Source organism: Tachyglossus aculeatus, chromosome X1 (assembly GCF_015852505.1).
Source record: "Tachyglossus aculeatus isolate mTacAcu1 chromosome X1, mTacAcu1.pri, whole genome shotgun sequence".
In the NCBI taxonomy this organism is placed as follows: Eukaryota; Metazoa; Chordata; class Mammalia; order Monotremata; family Tachyglossidae; genus Tachyglossus; species Tachyglossus aculeatus.
This window is the reverse complement of record NC_052101.1, coordinates 134,617,620-134,644,516: the sequence shown is the minus strand read 5'-3', so window position 1 is coordinate 134,644,516 and position 26,897 is coordinate 134,617,620. Positions and strand designations below refer to the sequence as shown.

Here is a 26,897-nt window from a genome sequence, read left to right as displayed (position 1 = left end):
TTGGGTAGGGACCGTCTCTCTATGTCGCCAACTTGGCCTTCCCAAGCGCTTAGTACAGTGCTCTGCACACAGGAAGCGCTCAATAAATACGATTGAATGAATGAATGCTGCCTCTCCCCTTAATAATAATAATGATGGCATTTGTTAAGCGCTTACTCTGTGCAAAGCACCGTTCTAAGCGCTGGGGAGGTTACAAAGTGATCAGGTTGGCCCACGGGGGGCTCACAGTCTTCATCCCCATTTTACAGATGAGGTAACTGAGGTGCAGAGAAGTTAAGTGACTTAATAATAATAATGATGGCATTTGTTAAGCACTTACTCTGTGCAAAGCACTGTTCTAAGCGCTGGGGAGGTTACAAGGTGATCAGGATATCCCAAGGGGGGCTCACAGTTTTCATCCCCATTTTACAGATGAGGGAACTGAGGTGCAGAGAAGTTAAGTGACTTAATAATAATAATAATAATAATGGCATTTGTTAAGCGCTTACTATGTGCAAAGCACTGTTCTAAGCACTGAGAAGGATACTAGGTGATCAGGTTGTCCCACGGGGGGGTTCACAGTCTTGATCCCCATTTTACAGATGAGGTAATTGAGGCCCAGAGATGTTAAGTGACTTAATAATAATAATATTGGCATTTGTTAAGCGCTTACTATGTGCAAAGCACCGTTCTAAGCGCTGGGGAGGATATGAGGTGATCAGGATGTCCCCCGTGGGGCTCACAATCTTAATCCCCATTTTCCAGATGAGGGAACTGAGGCCCAGAGAAGTGAAGTGACTTGCCCCAAGTCACCCAGCCGACGTGGCGGGGCCGGGATTTGAACTCACGACCTCCGACTCCAAAGCCCGGGCTCTTTCCACTGAGCCGCGCTGCTTCTCCTCTCATCTCTCCGTTTTGTTCTCTGTCTCCCCCTTTTAGACTGTGAGCCCACTGTTGGGTAGGGACTGGCTCTATATGTTGCCAATTTGTACTTCCCAAGCGCTTAGTACAGTGCTCTGCACATAGTAAGTGCTCAATAAATACGATTGATGATGATGATGATGATGAGATGTGTCAACGGGCTAAATTGTGGCTTCCCGCCTGGCGGAAGACCTCGCCAAACCTGCCCCGCCTGTCAGCCCGTGGCTCACTGGGAAGAGCGCCGGCTTTGGAGTCGGCAGTCATGGGTTCGAATCCCGGCTCCGCCACATGTCTGCTGTGTGACCTTGGGCCGGCCACTTCGCTTCTCTGAGCCTCAGTTACCTCATCTGGATTAAGACTGTGAGCCCCGCGAGGGACGACCTGATCACCTTGTATCCCCGCCCCCAGTGCTTAGAACAGTGCTTTGCACAGAGTAAGCGCTTAATAAATGCCATCATCATTATTATTATTATTATTATCACAGTCAGAGCTTGCTGTAGTAATAATAATAATGGTGGTATTTGTTAAGGGCTTACTGTAATAATGATGGCATTTATTAAGCGCTTACTATGTGCAAAGCACTGTTCTAAGCGCTGGGGGGGATACAAGGTGATCAGGTTGTCCCACATGGGGCTTACAGTCATCATCCCCATTTTCCAGATGAGGAAACTGAGGCTACGAGAAGTTAAGTGACTTGCCCAAGGTCACACAGCAGACGTATGGCGGAGCCGGGACTTGAACCCATGACCTCCGACTCCAAAGCCCGGGCTCTTTCCACTGAGCCACGCTAGAGAAGCAGCGTGGCATAGTGGGTAGAGCACGGGCTCGGGAGTTGGAGGGTCACGGGTTCTAATCTTGGCTCCACCACTTGTCTGCCTGTGTGACCTTGGGCGAGTAGGAGGGAGAACAGGGATGGAATCGCCGGGGAAGCAGCGTGGCTCAGTGGAAAGAGCCCGGGCTTTGGAGTCAGGGGTCATGGGTTCAAATCCCGGCCCCCCCCGCTTGTCAGCCGTGTGACCTGGGGCAAGTCACTTCACTTCTCCGCACCTCAGTTCCCTCCTCTGGAAAATGGGGATTAAGACCGTGAACCCCGCCGTGGGACAACCTGATCCCCTTGTAACCTCATCATCAGTCGTATTTATTGAGCGCTTACTGTGTGCAGAGCACTGTACTAAGCGCTTGGGAAGTCCAAGTTGGCAACATATGGAGACGGTCCCTACCCAACAGTGGGCTCACAGTCTAAAAACCTCCCCAGTGCTTGGCACAGAGTACGCAGTTAATAAATGCTGTCGTTATTATTTTCCAGTTGAGGGAATTGAGGCCCAGAGAAGTGAAGTGATTGGCCCAAGGTCCCACAGCGGACAAGTCGTAGAGCTGGGATTTGAACGCCGGTCAATCAGTTGCTTATTGAGCGCTTACTGAGCACTGTCCTAAGCACTTGGGAGAGTACAGTATAACAGGGCTGGTAGACACGTTCCCTGCGCGCGACGAGCTTAGTCCGGAGGGGGAGGCAGACATTGACGCGAACACGTAAATTACATACGTTAAGCGCCGCGGGGCTGAGGGAGGGGTGAATAAAGGAGAGAAGTGACGCTCACGAGGGTCCGGGGACTGTTGCATTTCAGCGTCACCCCCCAAGTCTTCCGGCGGGTGGTACTTCCCAAGCGCTTAGTCCGGTGCTCTGCAACGCAGTAAGCGCTCCGTAAATACGACTGAATGAACGGACGCGTTCGTCCAGGCGCCCTCCGCCGTCTCCGTCAGAGTCGGAACACCGGGCGGGATGGGCCCACTGGGCGTCGTGCCCTCATCCGGAAAATGGGAAGTAGGACCGCGGAGCCCTCTCTGTCCCCGCGGGGAAACGGGCGACCGGCCGAGGCAGGTCACGGGACGTTTACCCCACTCGAGACGTCGCGTCCTTCACCCGACCCCGCGGCGGGGACCGGCCGAGGCGGGGGGCGGCGGCGCTGATGCTGCGTTTTGCCTTCCCAGGCCCCGGAGGTGATCCGGATGCAGGACAATAACCCGTTCAGCTTCCAGTCGGATGTCTACTCCTACGGCATCGTGCTGTATGAACTGATGACGGGAGAACTGCCGTACTCCCACATCAACAACCGAGATCAGGTACGGGTCCCTGGGGCCGCAGCGCCGGAGAGCCACCGGCGTGCCGGCGTCTTCCGGTCCTCCTCCGTCGGAGCGCCTCGCGGGCGGGGAGCGCGGCACCGGGCTTCCGTCGGTCCGAGCCCGCCCGCCGTCGCGGGTCTCCTATTTTCCTCCCGCTCCGCTTTAGATCATTTTCATGGTCGGCCGAGGGTACGCCTCCCCTGACCTCAGTAAACTCTACAAGAACTGCCCCAAAGCGATGAAGAGGCTTGTGGCCGACTGCGTGAAGAAAGTTAAAGAGGAGAGACCCCTTTTCCCCCAGGTGAGAGCCGACGGCAGCGCGGAGCCACGACTTCGCCGGCGGGCGGTCGGGGGGCCGGGGCGGGGGGCGACGTGGGCGTCCCCCGACCCGACGGCTCCCTTCCTTCTAGATACTGTCTTCCATCGAATTGCTGCAGCACTCTCTCCCGAAAATCAACCGGAGCGCTTCGGAGCCCTCGCTGCACCGGGCGACGCACGCGGAGGACATCAACTCGTGCACGCTGACGGCGGCCACCAGGCTCCCGGTCTTCTAGGCACCTCCCGCACCCGGGGCCTCGGGGGGGACGGGGTCTCTTCCGTGCCCCGGCCGGGGGCCGGGCCGCCCTTTCTTTCCGAAGGACGGAGGGAGGGAGGGAGAGGCGGCCACAGCTGAAACTACGATCAAGCAGATCTGTTACTTTTTGGTTTTGGAATAGATGCACTTGAGCCTCATCCTCCCCATCCGCGGAGGTGGATATTTCTTTGGCCGCGGTATCTCGGCTCGGGCTGGTTCTGTTGAACAAGAGGGGTGTTTTGCTAGCAGGAACGGCTGTGTTGGAGGGGGAGGTTTAAAAAAAAAAAAGTCGCCGTTTGGAAGCTAGAGGATTTTCCCGACAAGGGTGGCGACGATGCGATGGCAGACTGAGGGAGAAGCAGGGGCTCCCGCAGCGGTCCGAGCGTCCGTCCCGCGGGAAGACAGACTAAGCCGAGCACCGCCGCGTCGCCCCCCGACCCGGTTTTGCACAAAGAAGGCAGGGCCGCCTCGCCCGCTCACTCACCTCGCTCGCCGACTTCGGTACTATCGACCTGGTCGCGGCAGGCCGGGGCGCCAGCCGGTGCCGAGTGACGGTTTTTTAGGCCGGGGACCTGCTCTATTATTACTCTGTCAGTATATTTCTGCACTCTAATGCTGTCTTCCAGGAGGTGCACTACATGACAAGGAAGCTGAGTGTATACAGTTTTTCTTGCTGATTTGGGTTTTAATTTTGTTTTTATTGCTCCTGAAAAAAATGCATTTATTGTCAACCCCGGTTCCTCTGATTTTATCTTATTTTAATAAAATAAATTAAATCCAAGCTGAGCCGGCGGCCTCCGTCTCCCGGGCGGCAGGCGGGCGTGGAGGAGACGGCCCTTCGCTTCCCTTCGCGGCGCACGGTCGGCGTCCCGCGCCGTCGGAGGCCTTCCTTCTGTCACTCCGGTGGCTCCCCTCCCTTCGGGACCGAGGCTCTTCCCGCCTCAATCCCGACCGTGAGGCTCCAGGGTCACTTCCCTTCCCGTTCCTCCCCAGAACTCAAATCTTCTTCCTCGGGGGACTGGTTGGGGGGGCTCGAGGAAGAGCGGCCGGCTAGCCGCGACGGTTTTCCCGCCCGACGACGCTAGCGATCGTCTCGGTACTTAGGCGTGCTTCCTCTGGTACGGGATTCAGAGATCTCACGCGGGGGGGGAGAGCCAGTATCGAAACCCGCTTTTTCCAGATGGGGAGACTGAGGCCCAGCGAAGAAGTGACCTTACCCAAGCTCCCGGAGCGGGCCGGTGGTGGAGCCAGCCCTGACCCAAACCCCGGGCCCCACGCTGGTTGGCCCGTTAAAGGGTTGGAGGGCGGCGGGGCGGAGGGGGGCACGCCGTTGGGCGGTGCACGGGCCGAGAGATGCCGACAGACCAGACCTCGCTCTTGGTGGTGGAAATCATTTTATGCAGCTTTCAAAACTAGTTTTGGCAAAGGTAACGCAGGATAGTATTGCTAAGAAATCAATCTTCCACCCCCGCTTCGGTGCAGTTACTAATCAGGCTTCTTCGTCGGCTAATTCTGAAATGGTTAGCAGAGGTTAGTTCTAGCTCAGTTTCGGCCTAGTTTCAAAGCTCAAGTCTGGCGTGAATATGAGAAACACGGGACACGGGCCCTCCTCCTCCGACAAGCCGGCGGCGGTACGGCTCGATGCAAACCGACGGGTGAGGATGCCGTCGCTCCGGTCCCCGGCGGGACGGCCCGAGTGAGATCTTGCATCCTCTGCTTGCGGCGCCCCTCCCTAGCAGACCCCCCCGACCCCAGACCCGCTGTCTCACTGAGGCTCTCTTCCGTCGAGCGGCCCTCCCCGGGTCGAGGACGGCTTTACGGCCGACCGGGGGGACCGCTTTTATTCCCTAGCCGTCGCCGCCTCCCTCGCAAGGACCGAACCGAGGTTGGCCGAGCGCGCCCGCTCCCGGGTAAGGAAAGAAACACCGCAAACTCTCGCTAAGCCGCTACCCGGGAGCCTGCGGCCGGGCGGCCGGGCGGGCCGCCTCAGTGGTGGGCGGCCTCCGCCCCCGACAGGTGCATGAAGAGGTCGCCGAGCTCCAGCACGTCGTCGTCCTGGTCCTGCGGGAGGTGCCGACTCTCTCTGTCCTCGATGAAATCCCACAGCCGGACGGAATTGAAGAACTGCAAAGGCCCCGGACGAGAGAGGGTGTTGGGAGGGCGGGCGGGGAACGACGGGGGCCGCTTCTCTCCCGCTCCCCCCCCGCCCCTCCTACCCGAACGCCGCCTTCGCGGCCCAGCTGTTTGCGCGGCTTCTCGGGCTCCGCTCTGGTCCCGTCGGGGTACGCGTGCAGGTAGAGGCATTTCCCGCCGAAGGGGCAGGTCCCGTTGCCCTGGTCGAAGTACTTACAGGCCTTTTTCCTTTGAAGAGAAAACGAGAGCGAGCCCGTAAGTTTGGGGGGCCTTGGGAGCGGTGAGGAGGGCAGGCTGGGGTGGAGAGAGGGAGAAGAGAGAACACGCAAGAGCACGTATGGCGTGCCTTGGAGCTAACCCACGGTCAGGAGTCTCGGCTCGATGGAATTAATTTACACTTTGAAAACTCAAGTCTCCTTCGACAGGCGGGGCCCGCTGTCCTCTCGCTGGTTCTGGCGCCGATGGACAAGCAGCGTCCCCTTGTCCGAGTGCTTAGCCTAGGTTAGGTTGCGGAGCCAAAAAAAAAAAACCGTACGGAACGGCCCATCTCTCCCGTCTCCGGCTGGGTGGGAACGGGTTGGGAAAACCAGAGTGGGAGCCAAATTCCGGCCTTTTCAGGTGCTGCGGAGAAAAGCAAGGTTCACCTAGAGAGAGCAAAGAGCGGGCCAGCCCACGTATGCCCCAGGCAGGCCGCTGCTACCCTCCGCACACGGAGAGCCGGGGAAAGAAAACAGGAACACGCGGAAGACAATGCTGGTCTGGCACCACGGCCGGCCCGGGCCCTAGAGTCGGAAGGACCTGGGTTCTAATCCCGAAGCCGACACTTGTCTGCCGTGTGACCTTGGGCAAATCGCTTAAATCCTTTGGGCCTCGGTGACCTCATCTGTAAAATGGGGATTAACTTGGAACAGTGGTTTGCACATAGTAAGCGCTTAATAAATGCCATTAATGATAGCGTTTATTAAGCGCTTACTATGTGCAAAGCACTGTTCTGAGCGCTGGGGAGGTTACAAGGTGATCAGGTTGTCCCACGCGGGGCTCACAATCTTCATCCCCGTTTTACGGATGAGGTCACTGAGGCCCAGAGAAGTGCCTGTCATTCATTCAATCGTATTTATTGAGCGCTTCCTGTGTGCAGAGCACTGTACTAAGCGCTTGGGAAGTCCAAGTTGGCAACATCTAGAGACGGTCCCTACCCAACAGTGGGCTCACAGTCTAGAACCCGTGACCCATGGATTTGAACCCAGGACCTCTGACTCCAAAGCCGGGGCTCTTTCCACTGAGCCACGCTGCTTCTCTAAGACTGTGATCCCCACACGGGACACGGACTGTGTTCAACCTGATTAGCTTGTAGCTACCTCAGCGCTTAGTACGGTGCCTAGCACGTACTACACGCTTAACAAATACCGTTAATAAATAAAATAATACTAAAAAAGCCCTCCAAGCCAACCAGCTCCATTCTATTCCCCACCCAGGCCATTTCTGACCATTCTGGGCTAGATTAGGTCCTGTCTGTATATATGTTTGTACATACTTATTTTACTTGTACATATCCATTCTATTTATTTTATTTTGTTAGTATGTTTGGTTTTGTTCTCTGTCTCCCCCTTTTAGACTGTGAGCCCACTGTTGGGTAGGGACTGTCTCTATATGTTGCCAACTTGTACTTCCCAAGTGCTTAGTCCAGTGCTCTGCACACAGTAAGCGCTCAATAAATACTAGTGATTGATTGATTGTCCAACCCAGTTCTGTGTAATGAAAACGAGCACCCCCTGACCAACCTACCGCCCTCATTTCGGCAGTGGAGAAAGGAGGGAGAAAGGGGAAGAGGGCAGGCCTGGACACAGTGAAATGGCTGGAGAAACAATTCCCCGCCCACCGGACCCCCCGCCAACCAACTTGGAAAGACCTGGCCGGAAAGGCGAATCGGAAGCCGGAACGCGGCCAAGCTCCGGACTCGGAGGCTGTGGGTCCTTGACCCTAACGGCCCCTCCGCCGCCCAGCTTTCTAGCACGTGGACCACCCTCGGGGCCGATGGACCCCGGGGACGGGCACCCGTGGCCGACCGGGAAAACCACCCACCCACCATCCCTCCCTCCGCGACGCCCTCCCCGGGGTCCGACCTCTCGGACCACAAAAAGACAAGGGCCTAGGTTTCCTGGGACTCCCCGTGGTAATGGGTTTCTTGGGCGTCCCAAGCCCCAACTAACCCAGTGTTCAGCCTCGGGCTGGGGGTGCCCGGTGGGCACCCGCTAAATGCCACTGATGAACCCGACCCAACGGCAGCCAAATGTGGGGCGGCGGTTACTAGGGGCCCAGTCCACGAAACGCAGCTGATGGCAAAGGGATCAGGGCCAGTAGCTGCTCCGCACTCATTCATTCATTCAATCGTATTTATTGAGCGCTTCCTGGGTGCAGAGCACTGTACTAAGCGCTTGGGAGGCACAAGTCGGCAATGTATAATCAATCAATCGTATTGATTGATTGAGGAGGGACCGTATAGAGACGGTCCCTCCCCAACAACGGGCTCGCGGTCTAGAAGGGGGAGACAGACAACAAAACAAAACATGTGGACGGGCGTCGAGTCGTCAGAACAAATAGAACTAAAGCTAAATGCACATCATTCACAAAATAAATAGAATAGTAAATATGTACAAGTAAAACAGAGTAGTAAAGCACTGAACTGAGCTCTTGGAAAGTACAATTTGGCAACGTATAGAGATGGTCCCTACCCAACAATGGGCTCGCGGTCTAGAAGGGGGAGACAGACAACAAAACGAAACGTGGACGGGTGTCGAGTCGGCAGAACAAATAGAACTAAAGCTAAATGCACATCATTCACAAAATAAATAAAATAGTAAATATGTACAAGTGAAACAGTAATAAAGCACTGAACTAAGCGCTTGGAAAGTACAATTTGGCAACGTATAGAGACGGTCCCTACCCAACAATGGGTTCGTGGTTGGGTGTCGAGTCGTCAGAACAAATAGAACTAAAGTTAAATGCATATTATTCACAAAATAAATAGAATAGTAAGTATGTACAAGTAAAACAGAGTAATAAAGCACTGAACTAAGCGCTTGGAAGGTACAATTTGGCAATGTATAGAGACGGTCCCTACCCAACAATGGGCTCGCGGTCTAGAAGGGGGAGACAGACAACAAAACATGTGGATGGGCATCGAGTCGTCAGAATAGAACTAAAGCTAAATGCACATCATTCACAAAATAAATAGAATAGTAAATATGTACAAGTAAAACAAAGTAATAAAGCACTAAGCGCTTGGAAAGTACAATTTGGCATCGTATAGAGACGGTCCCTACCCAACAATGGGCTCGCGGTCTCGAAGGGGGAGACAGACAACAAAACGAAACGTGGACGGGTGTCGAGTCGGCAGAACAAATAGAACTAAAGCTAAATGCACATCATTCACAAAATAAATAAAATAGTAAATATGTACAAGTGAAACAGTAATAAAGCACTGAACTAAGCGCTTGGAAAGTACAATTTGGCAACGTATAGAGACGGTCCCTACCCAACAATGGGTTCGCGGTTGGGTGTCGAGTCGTCAGAACAAATAGAACTAAAGTTAAATGCATATCATTCACAAAATAAATAGAATAGTAAATATGTACAAGTGAAACAGAGTAATAAAGCACTGAACTAAGCGCTTGGAAAGTACAATTTGGCAACCTAGAGAGACGGTCCCTACCCAACAATGGGCTCGCAGTCTAGAAGGGGGAGACAGACAACAAAACAAAACATGTGGATGGGCGTCGAGTCGTCAACAAGTAGAACTAAAGCTAAATGCACATCATTCACAAAATAAATAAAATAGTAAATACGTACAAGTGAAACAGAGTAATAAAGCACTGAACTAAGCGCTTGGAAAGTACAATTTGGCAACGTATAGAGACGGTCCCTACCCAACAATGGGCTCGCAGTCTAGAAGGGGGAGACAGACAACAAAACGAAACAAGTAGACGGGTGTCCATACCATCAAAGCACTCTCCCCCCGCTTCAGCTCCTCCATCCCCCAAACACACACCTACCTCCACTCACGTCCGCAGTGCTTCTTTCATTTGGATGAACAGGTCAGAGAATAAATTCAGCACATCATTTCAAGCAAGCAAGCAAGCAAGCAAGCAAGCATGCAATCGGGGGTATTGGCTGAGCGTCCCCAGAGTGCAGAGCACTGCGTTAAGAGCATGAGAGGGGACAGTGGAGCCGACCCCCACGTTCCTTGCACTCTTTCCAGTCTCTTCCTCCGAACAGTCAATCATCCCATTTGACCGTCAACTCTTTGAGTTCAGGGAGCATGTCCGGCTACAATAGGGGTTCGCTCCAAATCCAGACCCCCGGCTCCCCTGAAATCCCACCTCCTGTTGCTATAAGGGAAGCGGCATGGCACAGCGGATTTGAGCCGGGGCGTCAGTGGGTCGTGGGGTCTAATCCCGGCTCCGCCGCCTGTCTGCCGTGTGACCTTGGGCAACTCACTTCACTTCTGTGGGCCTCAGTTACCTCATCTGGAAAATGAGGATTAAGACAGCGAGCCCCAGGCGGGACACGGGCCGTGTCCGACCCCATTTGCTTGTAACCACCCCAGCGCTTAGTACAGAGTAAGCGCTTAACAGACAACACTATCATCGTCTCCTCCTTCGCAAAGTGCGCCAATCCCACAGTCGCTCTCAGGCACTTTTTTTAAGACAGATCCCGAGACTCCACAGCCGCCGAGGCAGACTCCAAGCTCTCTGAGGGCAGGGATCCTATCTCCTACGGAGACGGTCTGTCCGCCACGGGTTTCAGCCCAGGGCTCTGCATTCGGTAGGGCGCTCGAGTACCGTCGGTTGAGCCGTTCAGGGAAAGCGTTAAGGGACCCGGCCATGCTGGAGAAGGGAGGAGGAAGAAGAGCGGGAGGAGACGGAGCCCAGGGAGCAGTGGGGCGAAGAGAAGGAGCCAGGCGGCAAAGAGACACGGACAATCCAAGCAGATGAGAGGCCAAACCCAGGCGGTGGGGGGGACCCGAGGAAAGGGGCTGGAGAGAGTCTGGGGAACGGTTGGGAAGAGAAGAAGAAGGAAAAGAGGAGGAGGAGGAGGGAAAAGGACGAGTCATTCCACCAACTCTAGGAACGCATCCCAGGTCTCGGGGGCCGTCATTCCACCGTTCACTTACCCCATTCCCTGTTTAAACGCTTCAATCAATTCATTTTTTTTATTTTGGTCTTCTACCCAATACATACTAGGGATTACAAACTCTGATACCACACGGCACTCGGGGCAGGCTCTGCAAGAACCAAGAGAGAAGCACGGCAAGTCAGTTGGTCAGACCCCCTGCTTCCCACCGACCCCAAACACGAGCTGGACAGGGTGGGTATCATGGCCGACGCGTTTATTGTCACAAGAAGCGGGGAGCGTTCTGGGGGGCAGGCCGGGGGGGAGCGGTGGCGGAGAGAAGGGGGCCGGGGGGGGGGCCTTCCGTCTCTGGCCCACGCAACCGCCCCCGACACTTACTTTATGATGGGATTCTCAAACTGCTTGGCGCAGCGCCACTGGCGGATGCAGCCCAGGCAGTAGGTGTGGTTACAGTTAGAGAGGATCCCAAACCTCCTCTCGGAGGCGGACGGCTTGTCGTAGATGACCTCCATGCAGATGCTGCAAGTCTTCCCCTGGCTCGCCTGGAAAGCGAAGGCCTTCTCCATGTCGTGCTCGAAGTTGTCCATGCAAACCTGCGACACGGGCCGGAGGCGCGTCAAGCCCGCCTCGCCGCCCCCTCCCCGGCCCGACCGCGGCCGCGGGGGAGGCGGAAGGCCCCAACCGCCGCGCGCTCTTTCCACGGGACGGAGGCGGCGGACCGGCGTCCCCGCCACCGAGGGAGAGGCCGCCCGCCACGAAGGGGGACCCGACTGGGCGTGCTGGGTGCCCCTTTACCTTCTCGTGGGTCCTGCGTTGCTCCACGTCCAAGGGATGCAGCGCGGGCAGGCCGCATATTTCGCACACTTCTCCGTGGAGATAGCCGCACGTGTTGCCAAAGCGGCAGCCCCCGGCCATCGCGTAGGGACACAACTGCTGCCCGTCCGTGTTTCCGGCTTCCACGTTATCGAGCCCGCTGCAGATGGCTTCCAGGTAGGAGTGAGGCTTCCCACCCAGGTCGCCTCCCCTTCCGTCACTGTAGCAGCCGGGCCTCTCTGCGGGATCGGCTGGGGGTCTTATATCAGTTAAGCCACTCAGATCTAAGCGCAAAGAAAACACACAAAACACACACACGGAAAGCTGCGGCCAACAGCGGTGCCCGAGCCGGTCCCGCCGGAATCCCCCAGGGCCCCACGGCCACTTGCTCTGTTCTGAGGGGCTTGCTCTTCCTCAAGCCCGGAAACGGTCTCCCCAGCCAGACGCAATAATCTTTTAGCCTCCCCTGCCCGGGCCTTTCTGCTTTTTCTCCTGGACCACCCAAGCTCCTGCTCACCCCCGCCCCGCCCCGCGCTCTGGAGACCGCCAGGCTGGATTTCGGCCCCGCCACAATGGGGTTCTGGAACGGTCCCCGGGGGTTCCAGGAGGTCGTTTGGGTCCGGGGCTCGTCCTCCCGGCCCACTCCTAAAGATGCCGGGCCCTTGGAATTTCAAACGATTCGCTGAGCGATTCCGAACGCGGGGCAGCGTGTCCCTCACGGCCGCAGGAGGAAAAAGACCGGTCAAAAATAAACCGAGGAAGAAAGCCAACCAAAAAGGGTGAAAGAAGATCGAGACGGCACAAGTCCGGGTTCTACCTTCCGCCACTTACTTCGGTCCCTGAGAACTAACGGTCTCTTTTCCCGCTTCCCCGACTCGCACAACTTGCTTTTCATTATGGTGGCGGTGAACCCCGGCTGTGGTGGCGGGCGATTCGGGAGAGCCGGTGAAGGGATGCTGACTGCTGGCCTGGGACCCGCTGCGCCACCGGCTGAGGTAGAGGGCTTGGTGTGGTCATACCTGAGCGAGGGAAAAACAATAAAAATCGGCAACGTCATCGACGCACAGACCCACGCACGTCTTTCGCCCCGACCCCAGAGCTGGGGGGGCAACCCAGGGTCTGTCAGCTCCCGTTTACGAGTCCCAGACTAAACAAGGGTGAGGTGTGATGGGGGGCGGGAGGGCGTACGTGCCTAACACAGACTCGGTCGGAACCAGTCGCACCCGCCGCACGAATGGAGAAGGGTTGGGGGTAGCGGGTCCCCGTCCCTCTGCCGCCCGCACGATGCCACCCCCGAGGCCCGGGCCGCCTGCCGCCCTTGCCTGCAACGGGTTCCGTAGGCACAGAAGCCCTTCTGGTAGAACTTGCAGATGATCGAGGGCTTGCTGGCCGAAAGGTCGTGGGAGAACAGGCACTTGCTTCCTTCTCGACAGATGCCGTGCATGAAATACCTGCAGGGACGGACCGAAGCTTACCTGGGCTAGCCGGGGCGCCCCGGGGTTGCCGGCCCGGGCGAGGTCTCTCTCGCTCACTCTTGAGACCCGTCCGCCGGTTCCGGTCCCGTGGATGAGGCTCGAAAGCCCACCTCTTCCAGCTTGGCTTTCCCAAGGAATTCCCAGCACTCTATACCGTGTGACCAATTCTAGCGTTCACCAACTTAACTCTACCCACCCTCGGCACTGTCGGAGAACCACCGATTCAATTATTCCTGTTGACTACGCCCTACTTGTAGACATCGCGGTGCATTCCCTTCCTCATCCGGCCCCTCCCCGACACCGAGTCCCGTTCGCGTGCAAACTCCTTTTGGGCGAGGAACGCAAGGGAAGGCCTCCTGGAAGAGGGGAAATCTTTCGGGATGCTGCGGAGGGGGGAGTGCCGCGGTTTGGCGGTTTCGAGGGAGGAGAGAGTGCTTGGGGGGGCGGTGAGAAAGGGTTCGGAGGAGGGCAAGTTGCGCGGTTATCTTGGAAATCAAGAGAGCGGACCGGAAAAGAGCGTGACAGCTGGTGGAAAGCCTGGAAACCAACGGTCAAGAGTTTTTCTTTGATGCGGAGAACTAGAGGAAGACGCTGAAGACTTCTCGAGTGACCCGTGAGGTCCGGGGCGATTGAAAAAGTCAGTCCAAGCACTGAATACAGGGCTTCGCACATAGTAAGCGCTCAATAAATACGACTGAACGAATGAAGTAGGCTGGGCTAAAGCGGGGGGAAGGCTTGAATTTGGAGCCCGAACCTGGGAGTCGGAGGACTTGGGTTCATTCATTCATTCATTCATTCATTCAATCGTATTTACTGAGCACTTTTTGTGTGCAGAGCACTGTACTAAGCACTTGGTTAGTATTCATTCATTCATTCATTCAATCGCATTTACTGAGCACTTACTGTGTGCACAGCCCTGTACTAAGCAGTTGGTTAGTATTCATTCATTCAATCGCATTTATTGAGCACTTACTGTGTGCAGAGCACTGTACTGTTTGGTTAGTATTCATTCATTCATTCAATCATATTTATTGAGCACTTAACTGTGTGCAGAGCACTGGATTAAGCGCTTGGGAAGTACAAGTTGGCAATATACAGAGACGGTCCCTACCCAACAGTGGGCTCACAGTCTAGAAGGGAGGAGCCGACCACCTGGCTGAGGTAATAATAATAATAATAATAATAATAATAATAATGAGGGTATGTGCCAAGCACTGTTCTAAGCGCTGGGGGCTGTCTTCATCATTCATTCATTCATTCAATCGTATTTATTGAGTGCTTACTGTGTGCAGTGCACTGTGCTATGCGCTTGGGAAGTCCAAGTTGGCAACATAGAGAGACGGTTGCTACCCAACAGTGGGCTCACATTCTAGAAGGGCAGAACTGACCACCTGGCTGAGGTAATAATAATAATAATAATGAGGGTATGTGCCAAGCACTGTTCTAAGCGCTGGGGGTTGTCTTCATCATTCATTCATTCAATCGTATTGAGCGCTTACTGTGTGCAGAGCACTGGACTAAGTGCCGGGTTAGTAGTCATTCATTCATTCAATCGTATTTATTGAGCGCTTACTGTGTGCAGAGCACTATACTAAGCGCTTGGGAAGTCCAAGTTGGCAACATCTAGAGACGGTCCCTACCCAACAGCGGGCTCACAGTCTAAAAGGGGGAGACAGACAACAAAACCCAACACACTAACAAAATAAAATAAATAGAATAGATACGTACAAGTAAAATAGAGTAATAAACATGTACAAACATATAAACATATATACATCAATCAATCAATCAATCGTATTTATTGAGCGCTTACTGTGTGCAGAGCACTGGACTAAGCGCTTGGGAAGGCCAAGTTGGCAACATCTAGAGACAGTCCCTACCCGACAGTGGGCTCACAGTCTAGAAGGGGGAGACAGACAACAAAACCCAACATACTAACAAAATAAAATAAATAGAATAGATATGTACAAGTAAAAAAAATAAGTAAATAGAGTAATAAACATGTACAAACATATAAACACATATACATCCATCAATCAATCGTATTTATTGAGCGCTTACTGTGTGCAGAGCACTGTACTAAGCGCTTGGGAAGTACAAGTTGGCAACATCTAGAGACGGTCCCTACCCAACAGCGGGCTCACAGTCTAAAAGGGGGAGACAGAGAACAAAACCCAACATACTAACAAAATAAAATAAATAGAATAGATATGTACAAGTAAAATAGAGTAATAAACATGTACAAACATATAAACATCTATACATCAATCAATCAATCGTATTTATTGAGCGCTTACTGTGTGCAGAGCACTGGACTAAGCGCTTGGGAAGTCCAAGTTGGCAACACATAGAGACGGTCCCTACCCAACAGTGGGCTCACAGTCTAGAAGGGGGAGACAGAGAACAAAACCAAACATATTCACAAAATAAAAGAAATAGAATAGATAGGTACAAGTAAAATAAACAGGCTCAAACAAGTTGGGTTCTAATAATCCCGGCTCCGTCGTCATTTGCCCGCTTTGCTTAAGCGCTCAGTCCAGTGCTCTGCACACAGTAAGCGCTCAATCGATACGACTGCTTGATCGACTCTCTGGGCCTCAGTTTTCCCCTCTGCCAAATGGGGCTGCGCCCCCCGCCCACCAAGGCCCGCTTCAGCCGAACGGCGGGGAGGGCGGTTGGGGGCACTGACCGGCAGGTGACCTCCTTGGTGTTCATGATGGGAAGGAGTCGTGGCGGCCGTCGTCGGCGGGGAGGTTGTTATGGTCGTCGAGGCGCTGAGGCGACGAGGCGCCTCCTCCCCCGTCCGCCGCCGCCGTCGGTCTGAGGGCTCCCAGCAGGCGGAGCGGCCGATCTCCTTCAGCCCCGCCCCTCCCCGGCCGCCTCCACCCGATTGGCTGCTCCGCCTCTGACGCGCGCCCCCTTTGTGGCGCCGACCGCAAAGCGCGACGTCATCGGCGGCGGCGCGCGCAGCGGCTCGCGGCCTGCGCGCGCCGCCCCCCCCCGGGCCCCTCCCCCCGCGCCTCGGGGCCTGCGCGCGACCCCGCTGAGGGAACCATTCATTCATTCATTCAGTCGTATTGATTGAGCGCTTACGGTGTGCAGAGCACTGTGCTAAGCGCTTGGGGAGTCCAAGTTGGCAACACATAGAGACCCAACAGTGGGCTTCCACTGGGAGGCCTTTCCAGACTGAGCCCCTCTCCACCCCCCCATCTTACCTCCTTCCCTTCCCCTGTATATGATGATGATGATGATGATGGCATTTGTTAAGCGCTTACTATATGCAAAGCACTGTTCTAAGCGCTGGGGGGGATACAAGGTGATCAGGTTGTCCCACGTGGGGCTCACAGGCTTCATCCTCATTTTACAGATGAGGGAACTGAGGCCCAGAGAAGCGACTTGCCCACAGTCACACAGCTGACAAGGGGCAGAGTCGGGATTTGAACCCATGACCTCTGACTCCAAAGCTATACCATATATGTGTATATATATATATATATATACACCTGTATATCGATCAATCAATCATATTTATTGAGCACTTACTGTGTGCAGAGCACTGTACCAAGCACCTGGGAAGTACAAGTTGGCAACACATAGAGACGGTCCCTACCCAACATATGTACATATGTTTGTGCATATTTATTACTCTATTTATTTTTCTTGTACATATCTATTCTATTTATTTTATTTCGTTAGTATGTTTGGTTTTGTTCTCTGTCTCCCCCTTTTAGACTGTGAGCCCACTGTTGGGTAGGGACTGTCTCTATGTGTTGCCAACTTGGACTTCCCAAGCACTTAGTACAGTGCTCTGCACACAGTAAGCGCTCAATAAATACGATTGAATGAATGAATGAATATGTTTGTACGCATTTATTACTCTATTTATTTATTTTATTTGTACATATTTATTCTAATTATTTTATTTTGTTAATATGGTTTGTTCTCTGTCTCCCCCTTCTAGACTGTGAGCCCACTGTTGGGTAGGGACCATCTCTAGATGTTGCCAACTTGGGCTTCCCAAGCGCTTAGTCCCAGTGCTCTGCACCCAGTAAGCGCTCAAGAAATACGATTGAATGAGTGAGTGAATGAAAACATACGATTGAATGAATGAAGAGATACGATTGAATGAGTGAATGAATGGAGATACGATTGAATGAGTGAATGAATGAAGAGATACGATTGAATGAGTGAATGAATGAAGAGATACGATTGAATGAGTGAATGAATGAAGAGATACCACTGAATGAATGAATGAAGAAATACAATTGAATGAGTGAATGAATGAATGAAGAAATACGATTGAATTTTGTTAATGATGTGCATCTAGCTGTATTCTATTTATTCTGATGACACCCATCTGCATGTGTTGTTTTGTTGCCTGTGTCCCCCTTCTAGACTGTGAGCCCGTTGTTGGGGAGGGACCATCTCTTTCTGTTGCCAACTTGTACTTCCCAAGCGCTTAGTACAGTGCCCAATAAATACGATTGAATGAATGAATGAATGAAATACGATTGAATGAGTGAATGAATGAAGAGATACGATTGAATGAGTGAATGAATGAAGAGATGATATGATTCCTCACCGTACCTCGTTCTGGCCTGTCCCGCCACCGACCCCCGGCCCACGTCCTCCCCCGGGCCTGGAATGCCCCCAATCCCTCTGCCCATCCACCAAGCTAACTCTCTTCCTCCCTTCAAGGCCCTGCTGAGAGCTCACCTCCTTCAGGAGGCCTTCCCAGACTGAGCCCCTTCCTTCCTCTCCCCCTCGTCCCCCTCTCCATCCCCCCCATCTTACCTCCTTCCCTTCCCCACAGCACCTGTATATATGTATATATGTTTGTACGTATTTATTACTCTATCTTGTACATATCTATTCTATTTATTTTATTTTGTTAGTATGTTTGGTTTTGTTCTCTGTCTCCCCCTTCTAGACTGTGAGCCCACTGTTGGGTAGGGACTGTCTCTATATGTTGCCAATTTGTACTTCCCAAGCGCTTAGTACAGTGCTCTGCACACAGTAAGCGCTCAATAAATACGATTGATGATGATGATGATGATGAAGAGGTACGATTGAATGAATGAATGAAGAAATACGATTGAATGAGTGAATGAATGAAGCGATACGATTGAATACGTGAAGGAATGAAGAGATACGATTGAATGAGTGAATGAATGAAGAAATATGATTGAATGAGTGAATGAATGAAGAGATACGATTGAATGAAGAGATACGATTGAATGAAGAGATACGATTGAATGAGTGAATGAATGAAGAGATACGATTGAATGAGTGAATGAATGAAGAAATATGATTGAATGAGTGAATGAATGAAGAGATACGATTGAATGAAGAGATACGATTGAATGAGTGAATGAATGAAGAAGAGATACGATTGAATGAGTGAATGAATGAAGAGATACGATTGAATGAGTGAAGGAATGAGATACGATCGAATGAGTGAATGAATGAAGAAATACGATTGAATGAAGAGATACGATTAGAATAGTGCTTTGCACATAGTAAGCGCTAAATAAATGCCATCATTATTATTATTATTATTATTACGATTGAATGAGTGAAGGAATGAAGAGCTACGATTGAATGAGTGAATGAATGAAGACATACGATTGAATGAATGAAGACCTACGATTGCATGAGTGAATTCATTCATTCATTCATTCAGTCGTATTTATTGAGCGCTTACTGTGTGCAGATCACTGTACTAAGCGCTTGGGAAGTACAAATCGGCAACATCTAGAGACGGTCCTTACCCACAGCGGGCTCACAGTCTAGAAGGGGGGAAACGGACAACAAAACAAACATATTAACAAAACAAAACAGAATAGTAAATATGTCCAAGTAAAATAAATAGGGTAATAAATCTGTACAAACATATATACAGGTGCTGTGGGGAGGGGAAGGATGTAGGGCAGGGGGAGAGTAGTCCTTGCAGCGAAGGGCCCTACAATGCGCCAGTTTATTGTTGTATTATCCTCTCCCAAGTGCTTAGTACAGTGCAGAACGAGTGAAGGAATGAAGAAGATCGAATGAACGGAGAGATAGGATTGACTGAATGAATAAGAGGTTGTCGCTCTTTAAGGGGTGGCTCCTCGGCCACCTCCCTCCCTTCTCCCCCAGCCTCGACGTCATCACCAGTCGGGCCCGGAGGACCAGCTGCCAGTCCTGGCCCTTCCCGTCCCTCTGCCCAGGGCATCTGATCAGCTCCCGGCCAGAGGGTGGTTTCCACCTGCAGAAGAGCCTAAGAGGGCGACGGTTCGGGGGGCGTGCAGCTGGTTGCCCCATAGAGCGGGACAGGATGGAGACCCCCGCGGCCGGGGCGTCCCTGATCAAGTTGAGCCACTGTGGCAAGGCCATCTACTGCGGCAGCGTGCCCCGCGCTTGCCCGCTGTGCGGGCTGGGCCTTGGCTCGCTGAAGCTGGAGGACGCGCCCCTGAGCATCCCCAGCCCCTTGGCCAACGGGCACCGCCAGAGATGCGCCTTCCTCCTGAAACCCACCGAAGGGACGTTTCTTAGGTACCGGGGGTCCGCTGGGCCCGTGCCCCGGGGATCTCATTGCTCTTCTTGGAGCTGCCGCCCCCTCTTCGACTCGCCCATAATCATCGATCAATCGTATTTATTGAGCACTTAGACTGTGAGCCCACTGTTGGATAAGGACTGGCTCTATATGTTGCCAACTTGGACTTCCCAAGCGCTTAGTACAGTGCTCTGCACACAGTAAGCAAATAAATACGATTGATTGATTGCAGAGTTTCTAGACTGTGAGCCCACTGTTGGGCAGGGGCCGTCTCTATATGTTGCCAACTTGGACTTCCCAAGCGCTTAGTACAGTGCTCTGCACACAGTAAGCGCTCAATAAATACGATTGAATGAATGAATGAATTTATTGAGCACTTACTGTGTGCAGAGTTTCTAGACTGTGAGCCCACTGTTGGGTAGGGACTATCTCTACATGTTGCCAACTTGGACTTCCCAAGCGCTTAGTATAGTGCTCTGCACACATTAAACGCTCAATAAATACGATTGATTTATTGATTGCAGAGCACTCTACTAAGCACTTGGGAAGTCCAAGTTGGCAACATACAGAGACAGTCCCTACCCAATAATAATAAGAGCTCGTTCAAGCTCTCATCCTACCCCGTCTGGATTACTGTATCAGCCTCCCCTCCTCTCCCAAGCGCTTAGTACAGTGCCCTGCACACAGTAAGTGCTCAGTAAATCAATCAACCAATCAATCAATCATATTTATTGAGCATTTACTGTGTGCAGAGCCAAGCTCTCATCCTATCCCATCTGTATTACTGTATCAGCCTCCCCTCCTCTCCCAAGCACTTAGTACAGTGCCCTGCACACAGTAAGCGCCCAGTAAATCAATCAATCAATCATATTTATTGAGCACTTACTGTGTGCAGAGCACTGTATTAAGCGCTTGGGAAGTACAAGTTGGCAACATATAGAGATGGTCCCTTGACCCCACGGCTCCCCTCCGGTTACCGCCCCGTCTCCCTCCTACCGCTCCACTCCAAGCTCCTCGGGTGAGTCGTCTACACCCGCCGCCTCATTCATTCATTCATTCAATCATCATCATCAATCGTATTTATTGAGCGCTTACTGTGTGCAGAGCACTGGACTAAGCGCTTGGGAAGTACAAATTGGCAACATATAGAGACGGTCCCTACCCAACAGTGGGCTCACAGTCTAGAAGGGGGATCAAACTGCTCTCCTCCAATTAATTCTCTCCTCTACCCCCTCCAGTCTGGCTTCCGTCCCCTTCACTCCACGGAAACCGCCCTCTCAAAGGTCACCGGTGATTGCCTTCTTGCCGAATCCAAAGGTTTCCACTCCATCCTGACCCTCCCCGAGCTCGGAGCCGCCTTTCCGCACTGCGGTCACCCCCTTCTCCTGGAAACCTTATCCAACCTCGGCGTCACTGACACCGTCCTCTCCTGGTTCTTCTCCTCTCTCTCTGGCCGCTCATTAATGATAGTAATAACGATGATGAAGGCATTTATTAAGCGCTTACTATGCGGGGAGGTTACAAGGTGATCAGGTTGTCCCACGGGGGGCTCACGGTCTTCATCCCCATTTGACAGATCATCATCATCATCAGTCGTATTGATGAGATACGAGATCACAGAGGAGATCACTGAGGCACAGAGAAGTGAAGTGAGTTGCCTAATAATAATAATGGCATTTATTAAGCGCTTACTCTGTGCAAAGCACTGTTCTAAGCGCTGGGGAGGTTACAAGGTGATCAGGTTGGCCCACGGGGGGCTCACAGTCTTAATCCCCATTTGACGGATGAGGTCACTGAGGCACAGAGAAGTGAAGTGAGTTGCCCAAAGTCACACAGCTGAAAGTTGGCGGAGCGGGGATTTGAACCCGTGACCTCTGACTCCAAAGCCTGGGCTCTTTCCACTGAGCCACGCTGCTTCTGGTTCTTCTCCTCTCTCTCTGGCCACTCATTATTAATAATAATAATAATGGCATTTATTAAGCGCTTAATGTGTGCAAAGCACTGTTCTAAGCGCTGGGGAGGTTACAAGGTGATCAGGTTGGCCCACGGGGGGCTCACAGTCTTAATCCCCATTTGACGGATGAGGTCACTGAGGCACAGAGAAGTGAAGTGAGTTGCCCAAAGTCACACAGCTGAAAGTTGGCGGAGCCATTATTTGAACCCGTGACCTCTGACTCCAAAGCCCGGGCTCTTTCCACTGAGCCACGCTGCTTCTGGTTCTTCTCCTCTCTCTCTGGCCGCTCATTAATAATAATAATAATGATGATGATGGCATTTATTAAGCGCTTACTATGTGCAAAGCACTGTTCTAAGCGCTGGGGAGGTCACAAGGTGATCAGGTTCATTCCATTCATTCATTCAATCGTATTTATTGAGCGCTTACTGTGTGCAGAGCACTGTACTAAGCGCATGGGAAGTACAATTTGGCAACATATAGAGACGGTCCCTACCCAACAGTGGGCTCACAGTCTAGGTTGTCCCACGGGGGGCTCACAGTCTTAATCCCCATTTTCCAGATGAGGTCACTGAGGCCCAGAGAAGTGAGGTGACTTGACCACAGTCACCCAGCTGACGATTGGCGGAGCCGGGATTTGAACCCATGACCTCGGACTCCAAAGCCCGGGCTCTTTCCACTGAGCCGCGCTGCTTCTCTCAGTCTCTTTTGTGGGCTCCTTCTCTGCCTCCCCCCTTAACTGTAGGGGGGTCCCTCAAGGTTCAGTTCTGGGTCCCCTTCTATTCTCCATCTCCACCCACTCCCTCAAAAAGCGGATTCTTTCCCGGTTGTTCCCGGCTTCCTGACTTCAACTACCCCCTGAGGCGGATAATTCCCAAATCTACAGCCCCGATAGCTCCCTTCTGCATCGCCACAACTCGCTCCCTTTGCTCTTCCCCGCTCTCTCCGCCCCACAGCACTCATGTATATATGTGTAGATCTATAATTCTATTTATTTATATCAAGGCCTGTTTACTTGTATTGATATCTGTCTCCCCCCCCCACCGACCCCCAGACTGTGAGCCCATTGTGGGCAGGGATTGTCTCTCTTTATTGCTGTATTGTCCTTTCCAAGCGCTTAGTACAGTGCTCTGCACACAGTAAGCGCTCAATAGAGACGATTGAACGAATGAATGAATCTCCCTGTCTCTCCCCAGTCTCGCATTTCCTCCCTCCTGCCTTCAGTAGTTAGCACAGTGCTCTGCACCCAGTAATCACTCGATAAATACAACTGAATGAAAGACATCTCTTGGATATCCTGCCGTCGCCTCCAATTTAACATGTCGAAAACAGAACTCCGTATCTTCCCACCCAAACCCTGCCCTCCCGCTAACTCTCCCATCGCTGTAGACAGCATCATCATCCTTCCCGTCGCACGCTTCCGTAACCTTGGCGTTATCTTTGACTCCTCTCTCTTTCAACCCACATATTCGGTCCGTCACCAGATCCTGTCAGTTCAGCCTTCACAACATCGCTAAAATCCACCCTTTCCTCTCCATCCAAACTGTTACCACATTAGTCCAAGGACGTATCCTGTCCTGCCTTGGTTACTGTATCATTCCCCTTGCTGACCTCCCTGCCTCCCGGCTCTTCCCCGCTCCGGTCCATGCTTCACTCTGCTGCCCGGATCAGCTTTTTACAAAAACGTTCGGGCCACGTTTCCCCACTCCTCAAGAACCTCCGGTGGTTGCCCATCCACCTCCACCTCAAACGGAAACCCCTCGCCGTCGCCTTTAAAGCAGTCAATCACCTTGCCCCCTCCTACCTCACCTTGCTGGTCTCCTATTACAGCCCAGGCCGCACACAACTTACCCACTTTGCCTCGATCTCGCCTATTTCGCCGTCGACCCCTCGCCCACGCCCTGCCTCCGGCCTGGAATACCCTCCCTTCTTCATATCCGACAGTTACCCTCCCCACCCTCAAATCCTTACTGACGGCGCATCTCCTCAAAAGGCCTTCCCCGACTAGGCCCTCCTCTCCTTTTATCCCTCTCCCGTCTGCGTCGTCCCGATTAGTGCCGCTTATTCCACCCCTCTCGGCCCCACGGCCCTTACGTACGTAGCCGTGACTTATTTATGTATATCGATGTCTGTCTCCTCCTGCAGACTGTAAGTCGCGTGAGCTGGACGGTGTGTGAAGGAGAACAAATGTCTCTCTTTCAGGGATTATAATGGAAGCTCAGACCTCCATGTTGGAATCACCAGTACGAACGGTAGGAAGATGGTCAATTTTTTAAATAATTCCACTCTTTCCCCCTCGAGGGAAAGCTCGGGGCGGGGGTTCGGTCGGGCAGCTGAAAGAGAGGGAAGAAAAACCCCAAACCAAGGAAAAGGCACGACTGGCGGCATGGACGTGTTGATGCTGCGCCGGGCCCCGTCAGGAGACCAGGGAATACCCAGCCGGAGGCGGGGAAGTCTTCCCTCCCCAGTCCCACCCATCCCGACCCACGGTCTCCTTAGCGGGTGACAGCTCAGCCTCACTTAAAATGGGGCGAGAGCCCCCCTGGGCTCCTGATTCGAGGCCTAGGGGATCCAGAAATGCTGGGGAAAGCCCAGCTTTAAACCTACCCTCTCTGTTTCGACTTTGGATTTCACTACAGTCTAGTGAGCCATACCCGGAAGCGTTTTTTGTTTTTTTTCCCCCCCGCTCAGTGGCCTTGAGCCGGTGAAGCGTCGTTTTCTGGGGGAAAGTTGAAAGTCTACTGAAGGCGGGAGCAGTCGCTGGAGTAAAGAAGAATCATCATTCAGTCAATCAGTGGTATTTATTGAGCGCTTACTGTATGCAGAGCACCGCCCTAAGCGCTGTATTCAGAAGTGCGGAATTCGTTCGGCACCTACTGGGGAAGATACGGTCCCATCAGGTCGGATCCGATCCCCGTCCCGCAGGAGGCCTCCGTCCAAGGGGCAGGGAGAACAGGTATCGGATCCCCATTTTCCAGATGAGGAGACGGGGGCCCGGAGAAGTGCAGTGACTCTAATTGTGGTAATTCCTAAGCGCTTACTACGTCATCATCATCATCAATCGTATTTATTGAGCGCTTACTATGTGCAGAGCACTGTACTAAGCGCTTGGGAAGTACAAATTGGCAACATATAGAGACAGTCCCTACCCAACGGTGGGCTCACAGTCTAAAAGACTGCCAAGCGCCGTACCGAGCCCCGGGGTAGATACAAGATGATCAGGTCGGGCACAGCCCCTTGCCTCATGGGGTTCACAGTCTTAAGTAGGATGGGGAACAGGTATTCGATCCCCATTTTACAGAGGAGGAAACCGAGGCCCATTCACTCATTCATTGTCGTATTTATGGAGCGCTTACTGTGTGCAGAGCACCGTCCTAAGCGATAGAGGCAATCCCTGCCCACACCGGGCTTACAGTCTAGAAGGCCCAGTGACGTGACTTGTCCGAGGTCCCGCAGCAGGCGAGCGGCGCAGCCGGGATGAGCCCCCGGCTCTCCTGCCTCCCAGTCTCGTGCCCTCCCCGCCAGACCGGACCTCCGTGCTCTATTCCCCTGCCTCCAGGTAGGCCCCAGGCAGCCGGGCATCCGCCCTAGTCCTAACGGAGCCCCCCGCCAGGCTGGCGAACCCCCGCTAACCCGTCTCATCGACGCACCCTCGCTTGGGAATCGTTTCCCTAAGGCTAACTCCAGTCGATCAGTGGCATTTACTGAGCAGAGCATCGTCCTAAGCGCCTGGGAGAGCATCCTCTACCAGAGTCGGTCGATACGTTCCCCGCCCACGAGGAGCTTACGGTCTAGAGGGAACTCCAGACTCGGGCCAAGTTCCGTAACGACGGTCCACCGAGCTTCGCGCTTCTCAGTTTGGGCCGCTTCCCCCGCCTTTGGTTTTTCAGGAATCGTGTACAATTACAATGAAAAAGGGGTCCGCAGAGACGGCGCGGGGTGGGAACAGAGCGTGAGCGTCCCCCTGGTACAGCCGGACCTGTACGGACTGCTGGGCCGCTGGGATGACTACCTGGAGGAGTTCTCGGCTACAGATGACTGGTTGGCGGACAGGTAGGGGGCTGGACTTTATTCATTTTGCTTGTACATATCTATCCTATTTATTTTATTTTGTTCGTATGTTTGGTTTTGTTCTCTGTCTCCCCCTTTTAGACTGTGAGCCCACTGTTGGGTAGGGACTGTCTCTATATGTTGCCAATTTGGACTTCCCAAGCGCTTGGTACAGCGCTCTGCACATAGTAAGCGCTCAATAAATACGATTGATTGATTGATTGATTGAGGAGAGGGCGGGTTCACAGTTCGGATCACTCCCTTGCATTCCGGAACTGCTGGCTTCAGGTGAAGCGGGGCGCTTTAAGTTGGCCTGGGTTCTCGGCACGGCTTTTCCGCTCTCTTTCATCGGCGGAAGCGGAAGAGGGTAACGGTCCTGGAGGAGAAACCCAAGGCCCCAACACCCGGGAGGTGGATTCAGGGGCAGGCCTGAAGCTGGTCCCTGTCCCAATCCTGGGCTACACCCCCCCAAATCGAGAAAAATAGTTGCCCACAACCCATGCTCCTCAAGGGACTATTCATTCATTCCATCAGTCGTATTTACTGAGCGCTTACTGCGTGCAGAGCGGAGTGGGAGCGGATGGAAGTGGTCAAAATGGCAGACAGACGTCCGCAAGTGGCAAGGGGCGGGTCTCCCAGCTCTCTGGTCCCCTCCCCAGAGCCTCCCCTAGTCTGACCGGGCTCAGCCGCTCGCCCTTCCTCCCCTCAAGACTGCGTGCCACGTCGCGTTGGAAAGCGAAGCCGCGTCACCGACCGACCGGCCGGCTCTGTCGTGTTTTCAAGGTATAGCGGAGACCAGCACAATTGTTACAGCTATGCCTTGAAGTTCATTAACTGGATGTTAACCCTGGAAGGGAGACGGCAGCTGACCCGAGACGAATTCATCGAGCAATTTGTGGTTCCAAGGACGAGGAAAGCCTCCAAGTTTATCACCCTCTACCAGGCAATAGAGGACCACGGTTTTTACATCACGGACCACCCTGGACGGCATGCGGCTCCCCCTTGAAGGACTCGGACGTTTTTATCACTGCCCTTGAACGAGGGGTACGTCTCTGGGGGTCCGGCATCCTTCCATCGATGCTTCCGCTCAGAGACTTCTGAGCCAACTAAGGTCCTGGGCGGAATCTGCCCTCTGCGAGACGGTTGCGGCCGGGGGCCTTTAATGTCAGCATTCCTTGGGTTACGGCGTTTCAGTCCACATTAAAGATC

The 26,897-nt window shown here is 53.1% G+C and overlaps 3 protein-coding genes across 7 annotated transcripts in view; 2 read left to right on the top strand and 1 right to left on the bottom strand.

Annotated features, from left to right (window-relative positions):
* RAF1 (Raf-1 proto-oncogene, serine/threonine kinase) overlaps positions 1-4,376 on the top strand; it is a 73,320-nt gene extending 68,944 nt beyond the window's left edge. For all 4 annotated transcript variants that reach the window (XM_038772611.1, XM_038772610.1, XM_038772613.1 and 1 more), the window contains 3 exons: positions 2,890-3,021; positions 3,188-3,322; positions 3,432-4,376. In XM_038772611.1, the coding sequence (XP_038628539.1) occupies positions 2,890-3,021; positions 3,188-3,322; positions 3,432-3,575 (411 nt within the window). In that variant the 3' untranslated portion in view covers positions 3,576-4,376. The remainder of the gene's footprint in view (positions 1-2,889; positions 3,022-3,187; positions 3,323-3,431) is intronic.
* A 594-nt stretch (positions 4,377-4,970) lies between these two features.
* On the bottom strand, positions 4,971-15,963 carry MKRN2 (makorin ring finger protein 2). 2 transcript variants are annotated; one of them, XM_038772614.1, is made up of 8 exons: positions 15,839-15,963; positions 12,997-13,125; positions 12,506-12,693; positions 11,657-11,958; positions 11,240-11,454; positions 10,902-11,012; positions 5,812-5,956; positions 4,971-5,719 (listed from the first exon to the last, which is right to left on the bottom strand). In XM_038772614.1, the coding sequence occupies exons 1-8, from the start codon at positions 15,862-15,864 to the stop codon at positions 5,582-5,584; spliced, it is 1,254 nt and encodes a 417-aa protein (XP_038628542.1). In that variant the 5' UTR covers positions 15,865-15,963; the 3' UTR covers positions 4,971-5,581. The 2 variants fall into 2 exon arrangements, with proteins under 2 accessions (XP_038628542.1, XP_038628543.1); XM_038772615.1 differs by lacking the exon at positions 10,902-11,012.
* A 3,413-nt stretch (positions 15,964-19,376) lies between these two features.
* Positions 19,377-26,897, top strand: MKRN2OS (MKRN2 opposite strand). Its single transcript, XM_038740171.1, has 4 exons — positions 19,377-19,683; positions 23,841-23,890; positions 25,529-25,691; positions 26,472-26,897. The coding sequence occupies exons 1-4, from the start codon at positions 19,466-19,468 to the stop codon at positions 26,692-26,694; spliced, it is 654 nt and encodes a 217-aa protein (XP_038596099.1). The 5' UTR covers positions 19,377-19,465; the 3' UTR covers positions 26,695-26,897.